At 31.0% G+C, this 25,093-nt stretch overlaps 2 protein-coding genes across 2 annotated transcripts; both read left to right on the top strand.

The window, feature by feature from the left end:
- The first annotated feature begins 26 nt into the window (after positions 1 to 26).
- On the top strand, positions 27 to 8,958 carry LOC149485277 (membrane alanyl aminopeptidase-like). The gene is made up of 15 exons (XM_089700063.1): positions 27 to 122; positions 368 to 834; positions 915 to 1,073; positions 1,249 to 1,563; positions 1,782 to 1,965; positions 2,105 to 2,346; positions 2,550 to 2,739; positions 2,927 to 3,113; positions 3,667 to 3,767; positions 4,315 to 4,491; positions 4,702 to 4,886; positions 5,240 to 5,407; positions 5,892 to 6,035; positions 6,189 to 6,258; positions 8,250 to 8,958. The coding sequence occupies exons 2-15, from the start codon at positions 374 to 376 to the stop codon at positions 8,454 to 8,456; spliced, it is 2,790 nt and encodes a 929-aa protein (XP_089556189.1). The 5' UTR covers positions 27 to 122; positions 368 to 373; the 3' UTR covers positions 8,457 to 8,958.
- Positions 8,959 to 9,826: 868 nt separating this feature from the next.
- On the top strand, positions 9,827 to 24,948 carry LOC149485276 (membrane alanyl aminopeptidase-like). The gene is made up of 13 exons (XM_089700030.1): positions 9,827 to 10,457; positions 14,120 to 14,293; positions 15,386 to 15,700; positions 16,535 to 16,724; positions 17,011 to 17,267; positions 17,691 to 17,883; positions 18,320 to 18,503; positions 20,499 to 20,596; positions 21,134 to 21,316; positions 21,790 to 21,968; positions 22,668 to 22,790; positions 23,257 to 23,344; positions 24,086 to 24,948. Exons 1-13 carry the CDS (start codon positions 9,997 to 9,999, stop codon positions 24,188 to 24,190), a joined length of 2,550 nt encoding a protein of 849 aa, XP_089556156.1. The 5' UTR covers positions 9,827 to 9,996; the 3' UTR covers positions 24,191 to 24,948.
- The last annotated feature ends 145 nt before the right edge of the window (positions 24,949 to 25,093 follow it).

Genomic DNA, 25,093 nt, shown 5'->3' with positions numbered 1-25,093 from the left:
TATAACGTTGTATTATCAAAGAATATAAGTGATAAGATTCTAAGACACTCGAGATGAATCTTATCGTATGTAATACCTAAAATGTTTAGTTTCAGTGTTCAATTGTAGATCATAGTACATAGGTGAGTAAATTTGTTAATGTTATCTATATAAGTTATGAGAAAATTATATAATAAAAAAATTATACAACAATGATAATATTACAAAATCCTTAAGTACCTACATAATTTATGAGTTGTAAGTGATACTCTTAGATTTAAATTAAGATTTTTGAAATAAAATTTGAACATAATAGTTTGAATTTTCGAATTTTCATATTTGGACTACATATCTGTTTCTCAGATCATTTTTTTTTAAACAAATGCAGGTAACAATGACGACTCTACAATTTTTAAAAGTGGCTATTTGTAGTCTTATAGTAGGCCTATCAAAATGCGATACAAATTATCGCCTCAACTCGCCAATCAAACCATCAGCATACTCAATTGCTATAACACCATACTTTGACACCGGTGACGACAAAGCATTCACCTTTGATGGAGAAGTTAGCATACAATTTAGAACAGAAACCAACACAAATCAGATCAAAATTCATTCAGAAGACCTCAATTTTAATTCTACCGATGTACGAGTTACAAGCGGATCTGTTATTGTCAGTTTGAAAGAAGAAATGCCTTTGGAATTTGATAAGAAATATGCATTCGCTTTCATTAACTTGGCAACTGACCTTCTTCCTGGCTATGATTATGAATTGAAAATTGATTATAAAGGTTCTATAAGAACAGACCTGAACGGATTCTATAGAAACTATTACATCGAGAAAGGAGTTAAAAAGTGAGTTATTTTTTTAATAAAAGATATTGAAATCAATAATTTTAATCGATATTTATTAAATTGATTAATGACAATTTTAGGTGGTTAGGAGCGACACAAATGGAACCAACACACGCGCGAAAAGTATTTCCTTGTTTTGATGAACCAGATCTTAAAGCGTCGTTTATGCTTTCTATAGACAGACCAGAAAACTTTAAACCAAGTTTGACGAACACAAAACTTCAAACTACTATTCCGTTGTAAGGATTTATATACTATTTAATTATGCAGCATGTTGTAATCTATCATAAAAATATGATTTTATAATTGCCAAGCTTCTGCCGAATCTATGAAGTACTTTTATGCTCTAAAGTTTTAGCTGTTTGAAAATTTTAATACGAGTGAAAATTAAATTTTCATGTTACTTGCTTCTAGGGCGAATGGTTACGTAAGAGAAGTATTCTATCCTACACCAATAATGTCTACTTATTTGGTAGCATTCTTGGTATCAGAGTTCGATGGAGCAGCAACCACCACAAATGGTGTTAAAGAATTTGGTATTTACACCCGTCCAGAAGCAACAAACCAAACCGCGTATGCTTTTGATTTTGGCCAAAGAGTCGTAGATGCTCTTGGAGATTATTATGGTGTTGATTATTATTCAGTTGACAGCAATCTGAAGTTGGACCACATTGCTTTGCCAGATTTTCGTGCAGGCGCTATGGAAAACTGGGGTTTGATTAAATATAGGTTTGTTTTATTTTTATTCATAACGTTAGAGCCAAAACATTGCAGTTAAGAGAAATATGCATTCCAGTTGGCATTCATGAAAATTCGATGTCGATTGTCGATCAGTATGTTGCAAATTTTCTTACGAATTTTCTGCGCCTGTGTATAATATATTATGACATTTCCTAAAATTTGCTTGTATCTTTTCATAAATATATTTTTTTGCTTTTTTCTTATAGAGAGTCTCTATTACTCTATGTACCTGAGGATTCCAACCCTTACTACAAGTACAGAGTAGCACAAATTGTGGCTCACGAAACTACACACATGTGGTTCGGTAACTTGGTGACTTGCCATTGGTGGAGTAATACGTGGTTGAACGAAGGATTTGCTAATTACTTCCAAGATTATATCACAGCTTTAGTAAGTAACATTATCTACACATTGTACACTTATGTTTTTTTATTTCATTTAGCCCAGATTTCTTTTCCAATTGTTCATTTTATGTTAATTGTTGTATATACTAATTGATATAATATGACTTTACTCTTTTTGGTTATAGATTGAACCTAATGTTGGAGCTGCGAATATGCTTGTCATAGGATCAGTTTACTCCGCATATGACGCTGATGAAGACAAGACTGCAGTTCCCATAACAAATAATGATGTCAATTCACCAGCAGAAATCAGTGGCCATTTCGGCACAATTACCTATCAAAAAGCTGGTTCTGTTATTCGAATGATGCATCACTTTTTAGGAGATGATGCTTTCAAATATGGCTTACATTCTTATTTGGATCAAAAGTAATACTTTTAATATGTTTTATTTTAATTATTTTAAGCACAAAGATACCGAACCGGTTAATGTACGTTTCATAATAATTAAAGGACCTAATTCAAGAATTAGGGATCAAGATCCCATCCAATTTTTGCCTCAATTTTATTTTAATTAGAAATAGTATGAATAGATAATACATAAATAGTGTTTTATAAATTGAATTTTCCAGCAAATTCAAGCCAAGTTACCCAGAGATGTTATATTCTGCGTTAGAAGATGGTGCGTCCACTTTTAACTCCCTTGCGGCATTCCCTGGTCACAACTTGACAAGTGTCATGAGTTCGTGGATATCCCAAGCCGGGCATCCAATTTTACATGTTGAGGTTGATTATGAAACTGCAACAGTCTCCCTGAAACAGGTATTATACAATAGCTCAGTATAAAAGAAATAAGAATATAAACACAGTTATGTATTGTTAAACAGGTTCCAAGAGATTTAAATTGAAACAAAAGATAGCAAATAACTAGTGTAAAACTACGCTATCGCTAAACGATCATATTTCGGCAGATAGTGATTGAAAATATTAAAATGTTATTTATTAACAGGAACGATTTTATACTAAATCATCAGAGAGTTCAGATGAAGTGTATAAAATTCCCATAACATACACAACAGGCAGTTCACCTGATTTTGAAAACACCAGGCCTGTATTTGTTATGGATGCTGAAGAAGATGAAATAAAAGTAAATCAAACGGAAGAAAATTGGATTATTTTTAATGTACAAGAGACAGGTATTTATTCAAATACAATAAAATAATAAAGATACGTTATTATAACGATAAATTGTTAATTACGTGTTTACTGCAATTTTATCTGATTAAATACTACTTAAATTTAATTACCAGACGTTGAAATTATGAAGCAGCCTTGAAGCAGCTATGTCAATAAGATTATTTACACGCTTCATATAACTGTCTGCTTCCATGTTTTTATTAACTGCTTACGTATTAAAACTAATTTTAATATTATAATAAAAAAAAATCATTTACATAGTTACTATTCAATAGATATACATATTATGTATAAGCATACTTCAAAAGGCTTTTAGTTTTCATTATGAACTTTGAAGTTTTGAACATAATATACATAATATCTGTGTACTAATATTTTAAGGATACTTGTATTTCTAAAACGAAAGGGCCGTTAAAAATACTCTACTCCATTATTACTTAGTTATAATTTTTAAGGTAACAATATTATTCTTCAAACCTATAACGATACTATGTACAATGGTATCATATTGTGATAGTATTTTATAAACCTCATCCTTTGATTAATTGGTAGGTTTATATAGAGTGAATTATGATGACAAAACGTGGAAGTTGATAATGAACCATCTCAAAAGCAATAAAAGGGAAGAAATACACCACTTAAACAGGGCTAAGGTAAGTCACAGACTACCGACTAGAGATAAATGCTACGTTAATATAATTCAATCACAATACAAACATTAACAAAAATACGAAAATAATCATGAGATATTGATATAATTTTAATTTCTGAATCTAAATTAATGGAAAGACCTCTTGCATTTTTAACTTTTCCTGTAATATTATGCACAATATATAGAAAAAAAAGACGTGTAGCACTCGGGGACTGCCGCGGTAAAGCTATTGCATAGCATGCCTTCAAGCCACACCTCCGTGTCCGTCGGAGTGGGGAGCGTGAGGTTTTTTCGTTACGGAATTTCTGGATTTGGTCCCCGCGCTCAAGGCCCGCGATATGCAATAGCTTAAAAATTTGAACATAAATAATAAAAAAAACCGCAAGTACTAATACTATTAACTAAGGCTTATAAAGTTTTCTTTAACAATAAGACACAGTTACTTGATACCCAATATTACGTATTATTTTAAAGTTGCATCACGTAGACACATTGATATACTTGTTCATACAACTATGATTAAGATAAATTTTATCTATTTCTTGCAGATAGTCAACGATCTATTTGCATTTCTGTATGCCGATGTGGTGGAATTTCAATTGATTCACGAAGTTTTAGAATTTCTGGAAGAAGAAACAGATTTTACTGTTTGGTACGCTGTTATACGAAATTTGAAGGCGCTGAGAAATAAATATTTGGGCAGTAAAGCTTTGAGTCAAATTGATGTAGGTATACCTGATTAAAAGTTTTTATTTCAAATCGTTCAGTATTTTTACAAGAAAACATTGTAAACATGCAAGATAAGTAATTAATTGTAATACAGATTATGGAAAACATTTATTTAAATTGGATATTATATTTGTTCAAGTATGGCGAACGCTATGTGATTAAAATTGTTTTAAAGGATTTTAACATTAGATACTTCTATTTTTAAGGCATATTCCTTAAAACTGATGGATATTGCTATCAGCAAAGTTGGATACGAAGTCAAAGAAGCAGATGATTTTGAGACTTTAAGGAATAGAATGCAAGTCCTGGAATTCGCTTGTAAGATTGGACATAAAGGTTGCATTGAGAATACTTTGGCGGTATACAAAGAGTTCAAAGATAATGGGAAAGAGTAAGTTCATATTCAATCTATAAAATATAGTTATTTATATAAAATATGCCACAGATGAACTCTTTATTACCGTACCAATAGACTTCAAATTGTATTTAATTTGGCCACACATTAGTTTATTTTAGAAGTGCTTCCTATATTTTATTAGCGTTACCAATGAGATAATAATTTTTACAACATAGTATTTTATTCTCAGAGGCTACTAACGCATTATTTTAGTTAGTTTGTCCGTAGCTAACGGGTCACTTATGACTTACTAGTAGGTATTCACCTGTGTCAAAAAATTCTCAGTTAGTAAGTTCTTGAATGATTGATTCATTCTACATTTCTCATTATCAATGATTATATTACAGAATTTCACCAAGCTTGCGTCCCGTTGCATACTGTACTGGCTTGCAATTTGGGGATGGTGATGATTATGACTTCATGTGGAATAGAATGGCTAAAACGAATGTGGCCAATGAAGCTCGTACTATTGGTGAAGTACTGGGCTGTACTACGGATGAAGAGAAGCTGAGAAGGTTAGTCTAATTGAGGTATAATTGAGATTAAGATTTATTATTATATAACATAAGGGTCAAATTGCCATGATGGCTGTAATATCTTTTACATACTATATCAATACATATATCATCTAGATATATTTATATCTCTTATCTCAAGAGATTGAACTATTTGTGGTGAATTTGATAGGTATGCATATCTTTATCTCTATAATTTAGTTGTTTATATTATTAACTAGCGGTCCGCCCCGGCTTCGCCCGTGGTACATATTTTCGTTTTCTCTACATAAAAACCATCCTCATACTTCAAGGAATATATTAAAAAAAGAATTATCGAAATCGGTTCAGCCGTTCTCGAGTTATGCGCTTACAAACACATTTTGCGATTCATTTTTATATATAAAAGATTTGAGTATATTTTCAGTATATCACTAGGTATATCCTTTATACAACAGGGTTCGTAATTAATGTTTATATATTTGCTTTTTTATGGTATTTTCAGCTTCCTTGTATCCATGCTTGTGGAAGACAGTCCTATTCGCGCTCAAGACCTCACCGTCCCTCTTACTGGTGTTCTCTCTAACTACAGCCATGTTTCTATTGTTCTGGACGAACTGGATAAGAATGTAACTTTATGGAAAACAATGTAAGTTTGTTAATATACAATGAAGTCGGTTCCCGCTGTTTGTCCCAATGTATGCTTAGATTTTTTAAACTAGACAACGGATTTTGATTTTTTTTTTCATTTTAATATATTGAAATGGTAAATAATGGATAATGCAACTTTGTTGTTTCACAGTTACTCATCTTTAGACAGCGTTCTACCACAAATAGCATCTGCTATGCATACTGAAGAAGAATTAGATAAAGTAAGTCTAAATTGTCTACTTTAATTTTATTTCAAGTTTTATTGCATTTAAAGGTAGTTAAGTAGATATAAAAACAAAATAAAATTTTGTTTTCCTCTATATAACCATAGATAATATTATTATATACTATATAATAATTATAGTATTAGGTATACACTATAGCGACCAACCAAATAATTTCAACAAACTCTTGTCCAAAAATACATCGTTCTGTCAAACATTAACATATAAGTTTGTTAATATTTAATTTATTTCCAAACATTTCTCCTAAGTCAACAGAAAGGTTCATTAGTGAAAATAAGCATTGAATCAGTTTGCATTAGTCCAATGTGTGTCCACTGAGCGATGTTTGACAAACGGTCATTTGGGTCAGATAGAGCAATTAGCTGAAAGGCCAATTAAGGGAAGAGTCATCAGTTTTTATTATGATGGAAGGGCCACTCAGGTGCCTACAGAGTACCATTTGCAAAATGAAGAACATTTTTAAATTCTTTGGGGACTGCGTTGTTAAGTTTTGGTCGTGTTTATGGTTATGTAATGCACATATGAAAACCTCAATATAAATTTAATAATAAAAAACTTAATATTACCTTTGAAGACATTCGTTAAATACAAACAAAAATAATACCTTTATACCATATAAAATGCTTGCCAAAGAAAGAAAGTTTTATCGGCAAAACATTTACAAGAATAGATAGATTATTTAGAACACACGTCAACAAAAAAAAGTATTTTTCTATTACGTCAAAAGGTGTATTTCAGTATTCCCCGCCTATTAAATCTAACCAAAGCAAGGACAGTCTTGTAAATAATAATGACCTACAAATGCATCATTACAATCTTAGAGAATCGTCCATGATTCACTTGGCAGAGCGCCCGACTTGCGAATTTAATTTAAGACTTTTCAAAGTCGTTTTACTATGGTGATAATTTGTATTTTTAGAATATTATTGTTTTGTTGCAAGCACTCGTTTTTTTTAAATATTATTTTCATTCGCATCCTAATCTATACTAATATTATAAAGCTGAAGAGTTTGTTTGTTTGTTTGTTTGTTTGAACGCGCTAATCTCGGGAACTACTGGTCCGATTTGAAAAATTCTTTCGGTGTTAGATAGCTCATTTATCGAGGAAGGCTATAGGCTATATACCATCACGCTACGACCAACAGGAGAGGAGCCACGGAGCGGCTAGTGGTTTATAATATTTAGATCTGTTGCAATACGAGATAATTTTAAAAAATATAACAAGGCTTTTGAAGCTGTATAGCTACTAATAATAGCTACGTGAGATAATTTTAGTTTATAAATACATTTAATTTCTTATACATATGCTAAGATTTTCATTCATAATACGATTACGAGATGTAACCTCATTAAATAGTATATGTACTCATTTGGACTCCTGCCATTAATAGTACGAAGCTACTATTGAAGTAGAGATGACACTATGAGATGGTGGTTTTCAATGACAAAACAATCAAGTTGCTAATGGTTGAAAACACAAATGTAATAAAAATTAACAAGGTCGATACGAATTAGAGTTAATTGGTGTTTAATATGATCATATTTGCAATAAATTTCCTGATTTTACGTACCTAATGGGAAGGTTAATGCAAACTTGTTACTATGGAAATAGCGTAAGACTGAGTAGATGTTCTGATATCAAACTTTAATATATGGATAGTATCGAATCTAAAGAAACAATGAAATTAGATAAATTAGGTGCTTTGCAAAGGGTCGTAAAAAAGAGCCATTAATTTTCTTTAGAATTTAATTTTGGTTTATTAAATTAATTTTACTAATAGATAATTACTAGTATAAATATATTTTTGAGTTGTATAATATAGTTTTTTTTTTAATTTTAATAACAACGGATGTGTCGATATTGCAACAGTTCCTGGCGTCATATAGACTAATTTATTTTAAATACTTATTAAAAAAAATAAGAATAAGAATAATTAACAAAGCTGACGATACTTCCTTTTTTTCAGTTCGAAGCCTGGCTGTCATCTTGTTCAGAATGTGGTGATACCGCCGTGTCCCTAGCCAGGAAATCCTTAGCCACAGCGAGGGAAACTACATCTTGGGCGAAGGACCATGAAGCCAGTATACTGTCCACTTTGAGAAGCCATGCTGGTGTTGTTTCTGCGTCCTCTGTGACACTACTATTTGGTGTATTGTGGGCTTTGATGTTGTAAAGTTTTAATCTATATTAAAAAAAAAAAATATTCATTTAGTAGTATTTGCTTATTGTAATAAAGAAAATTATGGAAATGTTATTATTTTATTTAGATTGTATATGAATTCAAAACTAATTTTATAGGTAGATACTTGAGATTTATTTTTAAACGTAAATAAACATTAAGTTAATAAAATAATAATTAAATATTTAATATTTAACGATAATATGTACATTTTAATCATTATCTTCAATTTACTATGTTCCCTTTTAAGCATAATGACCATAGCAATAAATCTTATTTTATGATAGGTATTTATTTAAAATTTATTATTTATATAATGATAAGGTGATTCTTATAAAATGTATTTTGTTAGTATTAGGTAGGTAGATATTATTGAAACAAAATGAAGAGGTATCTCCACTAAATGTACCTAGTTATTATTTAAAATTCCCAATTGGTATTATGTAAAACTATTGTTTAATTTTTAGAAGTGCAATAAATAATATTGTTAATACAATGCATTTTTATTTATATACTCAAATTAAAATATCTGCTGGTTTATATGCGTTTAGTTGAATATATTTTTATAATATTAATATTATTACCTACCTTCTGTTCATTATTATGTCGTATAATATTATATTATTACAGATCGTGCCGTGTGTAAAAAATGTCCTGAAATATTTAGATATTTATTTATTTACATCCTCTCTAAGATAAAGTTAATATTTAATTGATAAGGACAATATTTAGGATATAGGTCACGGTTACGCATTTAGGATCTACGTTCTGTTGAACAATTAGGTCATAACCATAACATCCTACTAATATGGATGTATGGTTCACGCAAATATGTACTACTGAAACGATTACCTACGATGAAATTTAGTAAATTTAGTTATGTAAGCAGCTGAAGACTGGGAATAAGACAAATACCTCGAGAAAATAAAAATTAAATACTTACCTCAATAATGTATTAAAATTCACCATTTTTTGTAAATATCTGTTTATTCATATTCAATATTCATATATTTAAGATATTTCCTAATTTGATTCTAAACTCCTGAACGACAAATTTATTTATTTTTAATTTTAGCCAAGATGTCTGAAGTTAATAGATTATAAAAAAATGGAATTCGGCAAAACAATCAATAAAAATTTAACTCACATTTTTAATTATGTAATAACTTCAATAGCTTCAGAATAAGCTATATATATTACAGTACCGCACATAATATAAATAAATTTGAGAGTATGCAGTACATCCGTTTTGCATACCATGTGGTAAATCGCTCATATACACGGAAGAAGTAATATAAAAGAGTGGGGACTCAGATCTATGTAAACTGGTAATGATTGACGCGCGCCAAAATGTGCTGGCATGCAATACACATAAACATTCGAATTTCGAACGCGCGTCCGATACAGACGCGTCAGTGATTTTTGCGCGGGAATAAAAAAATTATTATCTGTATTCGGAAAACTTTTTTCTTTTTTGATTGCTAAATTTTTTTTGATTGTTATAAAAATTGATTTAAAATTTCAATGTGACAAAATGTTACTCCTTGCGGCTTTGTTTTTATTGTTTTCACCGTCTTACGGGTACATTTACGAAGAAGAATGTTTAAATTACACCATATACCCCGCGCAATATGAACTAACGATCATCCCGCACGTATTTAAAGACGGAACTTCGTATTTTGACTGTGAATTATTCATTACGGTCATTGTGAACGCGCCAAATATAAATGTCATTGAATTGGACGCGAAAGATATAGAAATAAAAAGTGGTTCAATAAAAGTGATGAACGGTGTGAATGATTTGGTAAATCATTATCGACCTTATGAGTTTGATAATAAGAAGGGAAAATTGTACATATATTTAAAGGAGCCACTGCAACAGTATAGCGTTTCAAGAACTCAGTATGTGATTCGAGTTTCTTATGTAAAATATGTGAATTCTAATAGTGATGGAATATTCATAGTTCCCTATGAGGGTAATGACGGAAAACAGACGTAAGTATTCTTTATTATTTTATTAACTATGTTTAAAATATGTTTCAGAAGAAAAAAAGAGTTCGTTTTAAAAAGTTTTAATTAAGTAGTAATATGAGATAACTCACTACATGACACATATCCATACTTACTAATATTATAAATGCGAAAGTAACTCTGTCTGTCTGTTACTCAATCACGCCTAAACTACTGAACCAATTTTCATGAAATTTGGTATGGAGATATTTTGATACCCGAGAAAGGACATAGGCTATTTTTTATCCCGGGAAAATGACGCAATCCCGGAAATCCCACGGGAACGGGAACTATGTGGGTTTTTCTTTGACTGCGCGGGCGAAGCCGCGGGCGGAAACCTAGTTTCCTATAATTAGGTACTTCATCTGACAAGATGTAGAGGTTTTCGTATATATCTTAATTTTAGAATATGTACATCACTATCATACAAGTTTAAATGTGTCATGTTTTAGCATTAGAATCCTAAAATATAACCTTTAATTCTTTAATCTTACGGATTAAATATTATCTAACTACCTTTAAACTATACATTTGTAAAAAGGAAACGCACACTTAACAGTGTATCCGTCATAGGAAATCATAGATCGACATCATAATTAACACAAATAATGACATCGCTTCCAGCTATTGTGAATTGTGATTTAGGTACTAACTTATAAATATTATGTAGGTGGTAATTATTGCAAAAAGCAGCTGCTTGAACTTGTCAATGAAACTATGAATACGTAGAAACTGATATTGTATAATGATTATAACTCTATTGCATTTATATTTTGTACTAGTGGTCCGCCCCGGCTTCGCCCGTGGTACATATTTCGCAATAAAAGGTAGCCTATGTCCTTTCTCGGGTATCAAAATATCTCCATACCAAATTTCATGCAAATTGGTTCAGTAGTTTAGGCGTGATTGAGTAACAGACAGACAGACAGAGTTACTTTCGCATTTATAATATTAGTAAGGATTTAATGACGTAGATGGGCGCCTTTATAGAGCGCACATAAACAGTTTGTAGTTTTTTTTGCAAATTATGTGTAATTTTTATATAACAAAAATAGAGTTTATATTTTATTTATATTTATTTTACAAAAACAAATAAGCTACAAATAATAGTAATGGTATAGATATTGTAATACTGTGCTAATAGCTCACAAAAATGGGTTTAAATGAGAAATAATACGATGTAAACATCGCATAGAAATCACAATAGTAGAGACATCATTTTTTTCTTTAACTTAAAAAGATTTGTAGGCTATATGGTCTTATAACACTTATTATGTATTTATGTGGAGTATATATTTAACTTGTCCGTTAGCATTGACAGTACAATTACTATAATTATAAAATGATTAGAACACTAACATGCTTATTAACTACCATTTCCTGGAGTATATAGGTCGGTATGTAACCAGTGTTAATTGGTGTGCAAAATTTTAGCATTGACTGTACGTTGTTGCGAACTAATTGTAATTTTGCGAAACTGTTATTAGCACGCACTTTTAACGTGACGTAATTCCTACTATCCTGTACGTTCCTGCTAATATTTGAACCTGAAAGTTTAGGATGATTGAGGATGACTGTTTGATAATCTTTTATAAGAGAATAACTGGTCAGATTGTGTGGAATAGGCTTTTCTTGTTACATACCAGAAATACACGACTGAAGCCGCGGGAAAAAGCTAGTTCTTAAACTTATTAATCAAATTATTATGTTTTAGTAGTTCTTGTATATTTACAAAATATAACATTTTCTTCAATCTTCATCAATTTATTACATCACTGTTTACAAATACGGGTTGCAGTTTTTTATCTCTTAACACATTAATGTAATAACATTCGATAACTTTTAAACTGAATATAATATTGTTTTGTATATGTAGTGTGATAAGTATTTTGCGGGATAAATCAAAGCCGATCATCAAAAGTTCCATATGTACACATACAGGATGTTGTGATTACGTTCAAATTATTTTTATAACATTTAATTTAATAATAAAAAAGTATTCAAAAACATGGAAATCGATTTAATAAGACACTGAAGAGCAGTATTATAGCTATGAGCTAGTTCTCGTAAAACGTGAAATGGACAAATGATTGACATGTATAGGATATGATGGAATACACAGGGTGTTTATAGGATGCTATCCTATCAATATAAAAGCTATTACTATAAGTAAAACTCTTCATCTAAGGGTGTGTCCCTTAACCCGGTCCGAGTGTGGCCTATTTTGATGAACATTAGAACCAACTGAAACTCGTAGATTTAATTTCATAATGGAAGCCAAATTCTAAAGCACCATGCATAATTATGACACTGAAAAAATTCACCTAAGTAATTATAGTGGCCAATCTTTAATTAGGGTAAGTGCATGAAGTGATTTATTATGAACTAGCTTTCCGCCTGCGGCTTCGCCCGCGTTTTCAAAAAAAAACCCGCATAGTTCCCGTTCCCGTGGGATTTCCGGGATAAAACCTAGCCTATGTCACTCAGAAATGATGTAGCTTTCCAACAGTGAAAGAATTTTTCAAATCTGCCAAGTAGTTTCGGAGCCTATTCAATTCATACAAACAAACAAACAAACAAAAAATCAAACCTTTCCTCTTTATAATATTTGTATAGATGTATAGATATATCATAGAAGCACTATTTAACCGGGAACATCCTTAGAAAAAATAGCTTATAGGTATATAAAAAAGCTCGCATGTAACAAGATGTTCGTTTTACCTAAAATATTAATAGCTTTTTTATTTTCTGGTTTACTTCGAACAATTTCTAGGTGACTTACAGCTAGTCTCATTATTACTATTTATATAATGAATTATTTACATTATTGGATCAAAGCTTTACATTATCATCATCATTATCAGCCCATATTTGTCCACTGCTGGACATAGGCTTCAGTAAGCTTTACATAAATATTAACAATTCAATGGCAACAAAACGTCACCTTTTTATCTATACCAAGAAGCAGAAACCAGTAATTGTAGGTGTGTCCAAATTTGGTATCCAAGATTATTGACTATCGGCTAACTCCGTACAAGGTTGTACCTGACCACAATGCCTTGTATTGTGGACTAAAATATATAGCACAATAAGCTCACAATGCTAAATTGGATATTGAAATGTAAGAGATATTGCTAATTATATCGTTTGTTACAATGTAAATAAATCATGTGGTTAAAGTAAAGATTTGAATGTCCGATATATTTTTACGCTAAGTCATTACGTAACTTAAACTTTCGACTTGAACTAGCGTTTAGCTACTATGATGTATTCTGTGCTTGAACTTAATTAAATTGTTTGTCAAGAAGCACTCATTCTGACTGTAACATCCTATTTCTTTGTAAAATTTCAAATATTTGTGAACTGTTACTTGAGAATGTTATAGGTACGCGAGCTTAAAATGAAGAAAAAAATCTGAACAATATAATAGTAGAAAAATACTAAACATCGTGATGTTATATGCTATATTATTCGATGTCGTGACATCGAATAATATAGCATATAAGATTTGTTAGAATCTTAATATTATGTAGGTACGTCAGCTAACAAACACAATACAAAGCAATCACATTTTTATAGGATTAGATTGAGAAGAATTAAATAGAGATTTTTACACAAGTAATACTTATATTGACAAATTGTTTCAGGTACATGTACACGACTCGTCTATCTCCCAACAAGGCGAAGTATTTCTTCCCCTGTTTCGACAATCCACAATTCGAGGCTGTATTCAAGTTCAGAGTGTATGTGGCGCCTCCACGGCCGGGTATACAGTTCTGTAACACTACGCTTGTGGTCGCTGATGAGTTGAAGAGGCAGAAGTATGTGTATTTACCTTATTTTTTGAAAGACTGTATGTCGAATTTAGTCTAGCAATTATATTTGGTTCAATTCATTTGACGATAAGCATCGTGCATCGTGCATCGTGCATGCTCTCGCTGTTTGAATGTATTTTCCTATGTTATGGTTATTTTTGAATTCGTAATAGAATAAATGTTTCCCTACAAATGAAGTAGACTTAGTTCTTTTAGTTGGACTGTATTAATTCAGAGGGTCTAAACAACTAATAGTAATGATGGCGTAGACTGTTTTTTAATTTACAAAGTTTTTTATAACGCTATCTATAATAAAATTAATATAATTAATAATCTATGGAACTAGGAAACATTAAAGCATGCCCGAATCAATTTAGAATTAGTCGTTAATTAAGTGCTTTGAGATCAAAGTAGAGGGCACTAGTATATTATGCTATTAACAAAGCCATAAATGGAGTAACTTCACATAAAACTAGTCACGTTTGATAATGGGCACAGTTTCTATTCATTTAGACCTTTTATGGATACGCTTTTTATAGTATGAAATGTTAAAGAGTGAAGAATTATTATAATTCGTTACATTTTCTCCGTTTGATTATTTAATTATAATACTTTCTTAGTTCCGGTTCCACGCTGTCACTAGTTATTATACAAATATACAGTATGTAATCGTCACCAATAACCTTGTTATTCCTAATAAAGAGAGTGAGTAGAATTTTCTTCCAAGTATTGCTATATTAGCCTTGGAAGAAAGTCTATAATTAGATGAGAAATTTGCGCAAAAACCATGCTGTATGTACTATGTTGTAGTGATTTGCACTGAGCCTAACAAGGTTATAATAATCAAAGCTGCAACTTTGTTTTTAGTTTATTTTTATAGTATCTTAAAATTTCCACCTATTTAATTATTTTAAAAGTTAAAGTTATCTTATAAAAAAATATAGTCGGCAATCTATGTCAACATCGTATACGTGTTGAGGAACTTAAATGAATGTTCAAATTTTGTATCTCATCTTGTTTGTAGTTAATTCATATTTTTGGTTATCATTATAGTTTATTCACATTCTAAATATCACAGTTTAAAACAACTTCTTTCAGTTTCAAAGACGACAGCTATGGTATCATCGAGTACATGCCTTCCCCCCAAATCGGAGTACACCAAGCTGGTTTTCACCACTCCGAATTTGGGAGTCGAGAGATCAGAGTAAAAAACGATACATTGATTATATGGGCTCCAGTATCTACATTACCTTATTATACATTTACTATGCAATTCTGTGAGTCGATACTGAGCATGATCCACCGGTATTCGATGATTAATAGGCCTCTTGTGGTTGGACCTATAAATATAGTAGCCGTGCCGAAGATTCTTAATGGATTTGAGAGTGCAAGCTGGAAGTTATTGACTAATAGGTATGTTTTCGGTAGCGTATTGATATTTTATTCAACATATAATAGAGTATGTACATTGATAAGTTTTCAACAGAAGTAAATTCACATGTGAACAAAAAGAGTAGAGAGAGAGAGAGAGAGATAATATTACTTTCAATTTAATAATACTTCTAATGAAGTTCGTAATGTTTTTCCATTATTATGTTTTGATCTTTATTATCATTATATTGTTTTTTGAATGTACCTTACGTTGATTCCTAATCTCCATTTTGCATTAAAGAAGCTATATAGCTATAAATAATAATGTTATTATTGATATAATGGAAAATACAAGAGAAAGTCCTTCAACATTCTAAACGAGATGAAAGCCAGCCATAAAAATAAATAAATAATTCAGCAAGGTTACATAGAGAAAACTATTAGCCAGCTGTTTATAATTCTGAAGATTCTGTTGCTTTGTACTAAAATAAACAGTATGATATGAATCATGATCAATACATTGCATTTCGTTCGAAATTTTTTACGAAACTAAAATTAATAAACATGGCCATTATTCATTGTAGTTAAGTAATTGTGATGTTGACTCTGTTTAAAATATCTCTCTTGGCTTAGAATAATTAACGTAATGCTGTATTTGAAACTAAAATAGAAGAAGTATTTAAATTTTGTTAAATACCTATATAAAAAAATATGTAAAAAGTAGGTTCGTAGATTTCCCCACTATAAAAAAAAAAAATTCGTGTCATGTTTATTGAATGTTGAAACATTGTTTAATGTTATCTTAGCACCTAAAATGCGTGATCCTAAAAAAGGTATTTTCATAAACTAAAAAGTAACTTTACATTATCTCAACAGTGAAACAAGACTAGCCACTGTTAATGATCATACAAGTATAAAACAAATGGAAAGAACAATGTTCGAGCTTGCTCAACAACTGAGCAGGATCTGGCTGGGCAACCCGGGTGAAGTTAAACGTACAAGATGGATTGAAGAGTGGTTTAAAGAAGGTGTTGCTACGTATTTTGCTTACTATTATTTGACTCAGGTAAGGATCTAATGCTAAAACTAAAATAAATACTTAAAACTGTATTCCAATTTCATTGAAAATTTAATATCATATAGTGCATTTAAATCTCCTCAATTACTGGTAATGAATTTCGTTGTAAACTAGCAGCATAAATTATAAATCAGTTTAGTGATAAAAGAATATGACAATGTTCACATATTTTGAACATTGGCATTGAAGCTAAAATAGGTCATCTAGTAAGCGAATAGTTCTGCAAAAATGATTGTAATTTCTATTCAAATTTGTCTTATAATGATTATTTCAGTACAATCACGGTGAACAGAAGATAAACAGAATACCACTATCGACATACGCCTTGCAAATGAAACACAAAGCAATGGCCATGGATTGGCATCATTCTACACCAGCTCTTGTGACTTTTAACAGATCTTTAGAAATCGAAATACCACCCCGATATAAAGGATTAGTGACTATGAAAACGGCGTCCATTTTGTGGATGGTGGAAAACTGGTTGGGTTCGGAGAAGTTCCATCAAGCCCTCGTGAAGTATATAAATAGCAGGTATAGTTTTTGTGAAATATAATGACCATTCGGAAGTTAGGTTCATTCGATTTTCTTCACTAGTTGCATACTTCAAAGCGGTTGTCTTTCAAATGGTAACTATCCGATCCCTGTATCTACAATGTTTCACCTCATCCAGGTAGTTTCTTAATTATGAATAAGTTTAATACAACAAATACAACATTTTTTGTAATTAAATGTATTGGGAGTCTTTACATATATTTGACGTTGATGGAAAATAATCATGTATTTTAAGAAGCTCACCTATTTGAAGTGCTTTTATGGAGCTTCTTGTTTAAATGGCTATTAGCCTATTTTTTCTTTAATAAGTACTAGAATAATTTATGATTGTGATATCTTTAAAATCTACTTTCATAGCATCATTACCAACTATCTATTCATCAAATTCCATCCAACTTTCAGAAAAGGCACTTATGTATCTCTCGCCGATTTTATGGCTAGCCTAGACCATGATACAGTAGAATGTTTACACCAATTCTTCAATGGTTCCACTGCATCTAGAGTATTGAGTTCTTGGTTCAACCAACCTGGTTATCCAGTTGTTAGTGTTAATGTTCTGAGAGATAGGACTCCTAATGCGATTCAGTTAAAACAGGTAAGATTTTTTGTCCATGTAACAGTATTAAATAAATTATTTTTAGGTTCGTTTATCAATTAACATAAGTTTTGTTTATCTCTAATCTCTCTTCTTTTTACTCGGTGCACTTAGTGAGGTATTGATGCTTTTTGTTTTTCTTATTTGAAAAAATTTTAGCATGTAATTATTTAAAGTACTTATTTGCAATTGATCATATTTTTTCTGTTTGAATATTACCTATCATATAAAGTTTATATTATTTGACATACCTATAAACTGCTATATCCAAACAGACTTTTATCTCATCCATCAGTTTTGCAACATAGCCTACATCGTTATAAACCTAACGAAATTTCGGTTTCTTTAAACAATACATTTCATTTGAACATAGAGGCACTCTTATCAGAATTTTATAGTATCGGTTTTTAGATATCTTGGTTTTTCATACTTCCAGCGTAAGTTCAGTTTCGACCAGCACAACCGTTACGACTCAAACTATCTCATACCAATATCGTACATCGTTCAAAGGAACGAGAATTGCTTCAACTGTCTTCAGCCAAGATTCACTATCGGCCAGACGTATACATTTGGGGAAAATTTGAATGGTGGCTGGATTATATTGAATAGAAATGCTTCTGGTAAGTTCTTTACTTTATATTTAGCTTTTTTTGACGTGACAACGTCTTATAATTCGATAGAGCCGGCTGCACGCACGAAAAAATATGACTCATGCAGCGTTACCTCGCTCTGAGGCGTTCCATGTAAGGCTTGAAGTGCGAGCGAGAGCGCGGAACGAGCGACAAAGAAGCACAATCGGACATTGTCACGTTCAACTATCGTCAGTAAACCGACTTTACAGACAACCAATTTTTTTGTTGTAATACAGATGCTTTGTAATTAATTATTTTTGTTTCCATTAAAGTTGTCAAACGTTCCCGATGTTGTTCCTGGACTGGTATTATATTTGGGCAAACGATTTTAAAACTCAATGCAAATTCATTGCACATTTTTAACGAATCTTTCCAGGTTACATACGTTATGTTTCTTTTAGTTCAAGTTTACCTATACATAATATTGTTGGCGACTATTTCATTGTTTGCCTTCCACCCACATACAAATTAAATAATATACCATACGCATAAGTCCATAAACACAGGAAGCTGTTTTTCATATTATTAAAAGAAACACGTACTAAATTATTTATACCATAGCATTTGCTACTTATAAAGATTGATTCCTATCAAACGGTTTCCTTTTCATTCCATATTTATTGTGGATAATAAAAACAAAAATAAAAACACGATTTACCTTGAGTTTGTCCCACTGGCATTGATCTTGCAATCCTTGGCCGAGTGGAGTTATAAACAATCTATTTCTGTTCAAACCCACGCTAGACGCTAGGCTATTAAGCGTAAGAGTCGTTGATTTTTTATTGGTTTTCGTTCTATATTTATAAGAAGGGATTTTTTTCTTCTGATTAAAATATGGAATTGAATAAGTGAAAGTAAGAAAATACTTTTATTTGTACCGATAAAATGTTATTACCCAGACTTATTGAATGAATTAATAGGAATTGAATGATGAATTTGAAATGAGATGTGAATAGCTCATAGTTTTCTTTACTATTCTTTCGTATGGCAGTTGTTATTAATAACAAGTAAGTAGTTATTAGAAAAATCGCGATGTAATATTACAAAAGAACATAATAAATGTACCTATATATTTCAGTTGAGTAGATAGTTTAAGTGAAGGAAATGATTTTTTGTGGATATGAATTTTCCATGTCTTGATATTACTAAGCCTAATTCAGATTTTGAAAATTGAAATATGCTTATAATATTAGCATATTAAAATTTCCATATATTAATTTAGTATTATTTTATCACAATAATTATTCATCAAATATGATTTTGAAAAAGTAGTTATCTCTTTGCCTACATCTCCCTACGCAAGACGTTTTTGTAATATTTGCTAGCAATAAAATATGTTGACTGTACTTGATAACCATATTAGTTAGGTTTTATGTAAAGTGCAAGTTTGTCTGTTTGTTTCCGCAAAACGTAACCTCTGAGTCTGTAGGTGATTTACGACTCCATAAAAACTGACATTATTTTGTACCATATGTTTTAAAATAAAGGCGTTTAAATAATAATCTTAAATAAATGAAAATCTAACGATACCAGGAACCTATAGTTAGAATATTTTAATTATTTAGTTTATAAACATTTCTTATTTTTCAACTGCAGTTTCCAAATAAAAATGATATTCTTAATTATAATGTATTTTTATAACTTACTGGGTGAATATTACTTTTCAACGTTATCTATCTAAATGTGGAGTCATTTATTATTTATCGATTTATGCTTTCGATGCGATTCAATAAGTAACTAGCGGTCCGCCCCGGCTTCGCCCGTGGTACATACTTACGTTTTCTCTATATAAAAACCATCCTCGTACTTCAAGGAATATAATAAAAAAAGAATTATCGAAATCGGTTCTGCCGTTCTCGAGTTATGCGCTTACCAACACATTTTGCGATTCATTTTTATATATAAAGATGGTAAAATGTAATATTACCTGTCTGTATTTATGTTTTGAAGTTAGATTTTAATTAGTCAATATTTTAATTCCAGGTTACTACAGAGTGAATTATGACGATGAAACATGGAGATTAATAGCAAAGACTCTAAAAGAGAATCGTTTTGCAATCAGCGAGTTGAATAGAGCTCAAGTAAGTTCCTACTTATAAAAAAAGTTTTTTATAGACTACAAAATACATTTAATTTCCAACAAAACTGTTGGAAATCATTTCATCATGAAGACCAATCACTTTTTTTTTCCGGGATAAAAAGTACCTAGCCTATGTCTTGTTCTGGGTCTTTAACTACCGACATACCAAATTTCATTGTAATCGGCGCAGTAGTATTTGCGTGAAAGAGTAACAAACATCCATCTTCACAAACGTTCGCTTTTATAATATTAGTAGGATGAGAATACAATAATTTCATGAGTTCATCTTACAACAGCAGATACAGTTTTTATTAACTACTAGCTTTCCGCCCGCGGCTTCGCCCGCTTTGCCTAAAACCTAATAAATTATATACTAAAACCTTCCTCTTGAATCACTCTATCTATTACAAAAAACCGTATCAAAATCCGTTGCGTAGTTTTAAATATTTAAGCATACATAGGGACATAGGGAAATAGGGACAGAAAAAGCGACTTGTTTTATACTATGTAGTGATATTCATTTTTATTCAATTGCCAGATAGTCAACGATATATTAGCGCTATACGCAGCTGGAGATATAAAAGATGATATAGCTATAGAAGTTCTAGATTATCTGAATACAGAGTTAAGTCCAATGGTGTGGGAGGCGGCGGTCAGTGGGTTCGATCTCTTGAGAACTGAGGGGGCACATATGACGAAGATCTTGTATGATGAATGGCAGGTGGGTGAAGATAATATTTTTTTTAAAGTGAAACATTTTATTACATCGTCTCAAACTTTTTGGTCTGTGTAGCGCATGTCGCGTGACGGTCGGCTGCCGAGTAGGTATAAAGCAGTGTTCGGAAAGTTTCACTTTTACCGTGGTTTCATAAAACCACACAACATTTTTTTATTTATTTGTACGTATGGTAAAAATGATTTTTTTCGAGTACGTTGTTAGAAACGTTGCAACTTGCAATTTAATTCGAACAAAGGAGGATCATTAAAATCTTTTCAACGGTCTTTGAGTTACAAGTGGCACTTAAAATTATTGCGTATTTACTAAAAAACCCCACTTGTACCCAAGTCCACTCGGTTCTACTTTCTCGCATTAACAATTTTTCCAAGAAGGTTGTCTTTTGCATTTATAATATACCTACATTATTATAATAACTTTATCCAATTTAACTGATTTATAAAGTTTAAAATTTTCAGGAATTCATGCGAAGAAAAGTGTCAACCATCTACAAAAGGCTTATGGACGATATCGAGCAGAGACCTAAAATAAGGCTTTTTAGAAGCAACATTATAGAATTTGCGTGTTCTATCAAACACAAACCGTGTTTAGACGATATGTGGAGATTGTACACTGACCATAGGAATGGCAGAGTAAGGTAAAGAAAAAGTAAATTGTAAATATTTGTTGACGTGACAACGTCTTATTCGAATTCGATGGAGCCGCCTGCACGCACGAAAAAACATGACTCATGCGGCGTTACCTCGCTCTGAGGCGTTCCATGTAAGGCTTGAAGTGCAAGTGAGAGCGCGGAACGAGCGACAAAGAAGAACAATCGGACGTTGTCACGTTCAACTATCGTCAGTAAACCGACTTTACAGACAACCAATTTTTTTTTGCAACAAATTTGAATTAACATGTTGCGGAATTGATGTTAAAAATATGTAATGACGATTCAAAAGTGCTTCTAGAAGAAGTGTAATTGAATAAATAAATGTTTGAGTTTGAGATGTAAACATGTTGCTAGGAACATTGTGTTGCCGAGTTAACGCATGTTCAAAACTCAATAAATTTTACCAATAAAAGCTTAGCTTTTGAATATCGGAAAATAATAAATGTGTGTATAATTTGTGATTGTGAGAGTTTACTTGGAGCAAGAGATAATATTATTATATGAAATGATTCTAATATTCTGGGTTTTTCCTTCATTGCATTAAAAACTTTTATATAAAAGAAAAAATATAACTATTTTCACATTCGTCAGAGGTGAAAGAGTAAGATTTGTATATCAAAGTTTCGTCGAGTAAGGTGTTATTGTATTTAATGCCAGATATAAAAACAAGAGTTAATATTTCAGATTAAGCCCAGATCTTCGTGAAGCATGCTACTACGTAATTTTAAACAGTGAAAACGGGAATTTAGATATGAAAAATATGAACAGATATGAAATGGAAGATAAATCGAACGCAGAACATAAAATGTAAGTATTTAAATAAATAGGTACTTCAATAAATTCAATATAGGTACCTTCAATCATTAACTATTTTATCCAAGTATATTTTTAAGAAATCCTTAGTTTTTTAATACTTAGGTATAAGTAGTTATATCTACCAGTGATTTATTTATTCGATTTATTTTATGCTCGCTCATTCAAACAGAACACAAAATTGGCAATAGTTTTGTAGCTATTCTGAAAGTCTTTGTATTTATTTCATTTCATAGCTATTACATACTTACCTAGATTTTTATTTCTAACATTTTTGAAGTGAAACTTCTTTATCGGGGTTGGACAAAAATTTAGTGTAACATTTTTGCGTTAAGCCGAACGCGTGACATTTTTGCGTTACGCCATATTCGTGACATTTTTAAGATCATAAAGAAGTTTCACTTCTTACGTGTGTACTCTAGTACACGCATACATTTTTTTTTATATTATTTTATACTAGGCGGGAAGAGAGAAGATTTTTCTACCGCGTACCGATGGGCCATCCGAAACCATTACCGATAATCATGTCAACTACCACCACTACAGAGGTAAGTTCCAACAAAATATACCTACCAATAGTTTATTTATAGAATTAATAGAAAACTTGATAGAATCATTGAGATATACATATGGAGACGACACCGCCTACATCACTTATGTTCCGCTCAACATACGCCATATGGCGTAACTGCACGCTCATTTTTTATTTGTTTTAAAGTGAAACGCATCAAATATGCCTTCGTGTATGTTACGATATTGCACAAATAATACAAATAATACGGAAAAGTGCAAAGGAATAACTTTCATCGATACGTACCTAACTAGATAATAATTATTTTTAAAACTTAGTTGGAGCAAAAAAATGGCGCACAGATTTTGTTCGTGGTGTCTCCTCCATACGTAGTAATATTATCTCAATGGATAGAATAAACTATTTTGTCCACTAAGGGGGACTACTGTTTTAACCACTATTTAGTCTACTAAGGGGGCTAGGCGAGCGTCACGAAAAATCCTCACGACACTTTTGATATGGTGCATAATAGGTATTAGCAATTCCTTCATTTCTTTAATTTATCATTTTACTCTGAAATATTGTTAATTAATTTAATTAAACCTCCTATAATACTTATTTCTAAACGAAAGGAACTTCGTTCGACATTTTTTTTGATCAAATCTGTTTGAGCTGAATTTTTATGTTTTAAAGTTGTTTTCCTTACAAGTTACTATTTTTTTTTCTTAATACGATGTTGAGTATACATTATCTTCAAATTTTCCGAATTTTTTTTCAGGCAACAACTGTAACAATGAGACCTGAGTGCGACGGTACTGTTATAAACGTTATTTCTATACTATTATTGGGTTTTGCCTTATTACTTAATTTAACTATAAGATAAATTATTGATGTGTAACAGTCTAATGTCTAACAGTCTTATTATGGATGTTTTTTTCGCATTTAAACTTTATTTACATATCAGGATAGTGTTTCATTATTTATACGCACTCATGTTTGTAATAAGTATTTGAAAAATAATATTTTAAAGCTGAAGAGTTTGTTTCTCTAACGAGCTAATGTCAGGAACTACTAATCCGTTTTGAAAAATTCTTTCAGTGTTAGATAGCCCATTTTATTGAGGTAGGCTATGATAGGCTATATATTATTAATTATATCATCACGCTTAGAACAATAGGAGCGAAGCAATATGGGTAAAGCCGTGAGGCACAGCTAGTTTGAAGAATAATAACTACATGCGTGATATTCAACGATTAAATAAATCAAGCGTGTCCACAGAAAAAAATTGGATTTCCAAAATATTTAATTAAAATATCTTATTAAAAATATAGATAATAAAATACACATTCCTATTCGGGATTATATTCACGATTCACTTAATATATTGTAATAATGTTAGTAATAATGAAAATTAATATTTATGTCTATCATATTGTTAACTATTAAGTAATAAGAATAAAATATCTAGTCAATAATTATTAGGTAACTACTCTAAATTGTTCATACAATGAAACTAATTATTTCTTAACATTATTTATTATCAATATGTACATAATATTTAATATTTGGAACTATGTAATATTAATTATTTATTAAATAAATGTAACTATTAAATATGAAGCAAGAGGACGCGTTTGTTTCATATTTAATAATAATATTATTAATTAAAATAGATAATATTAATTATATATTAATCACAACTTCTACGTTGTTTTATTTCTTACCCTAATTAAGATATAACTTATGAGTAAAAATGCAGTAAAAAATTATTAATTTTACTTAACCT

The sequence above is a fragment of the Colias philodice genome, chromosome 10 (genome assembly GCF_061535455.1).
Source record: "Colias philodice isolate Cphi_HAF_F1 chromosome 10, ilColPhil1 Martin Lab GWU primary, whole genome shotgun sequence".
NCBI lineage: Eukaryota > Metazoa > Arthropoda > Insecta > Lepidoptera > Pieridae > Colias > Colias philodice.
Note: the sequence above shows the minus strand (reverse complement) of the source record. Positions and strands in the feature narration are given on the sequence as shown.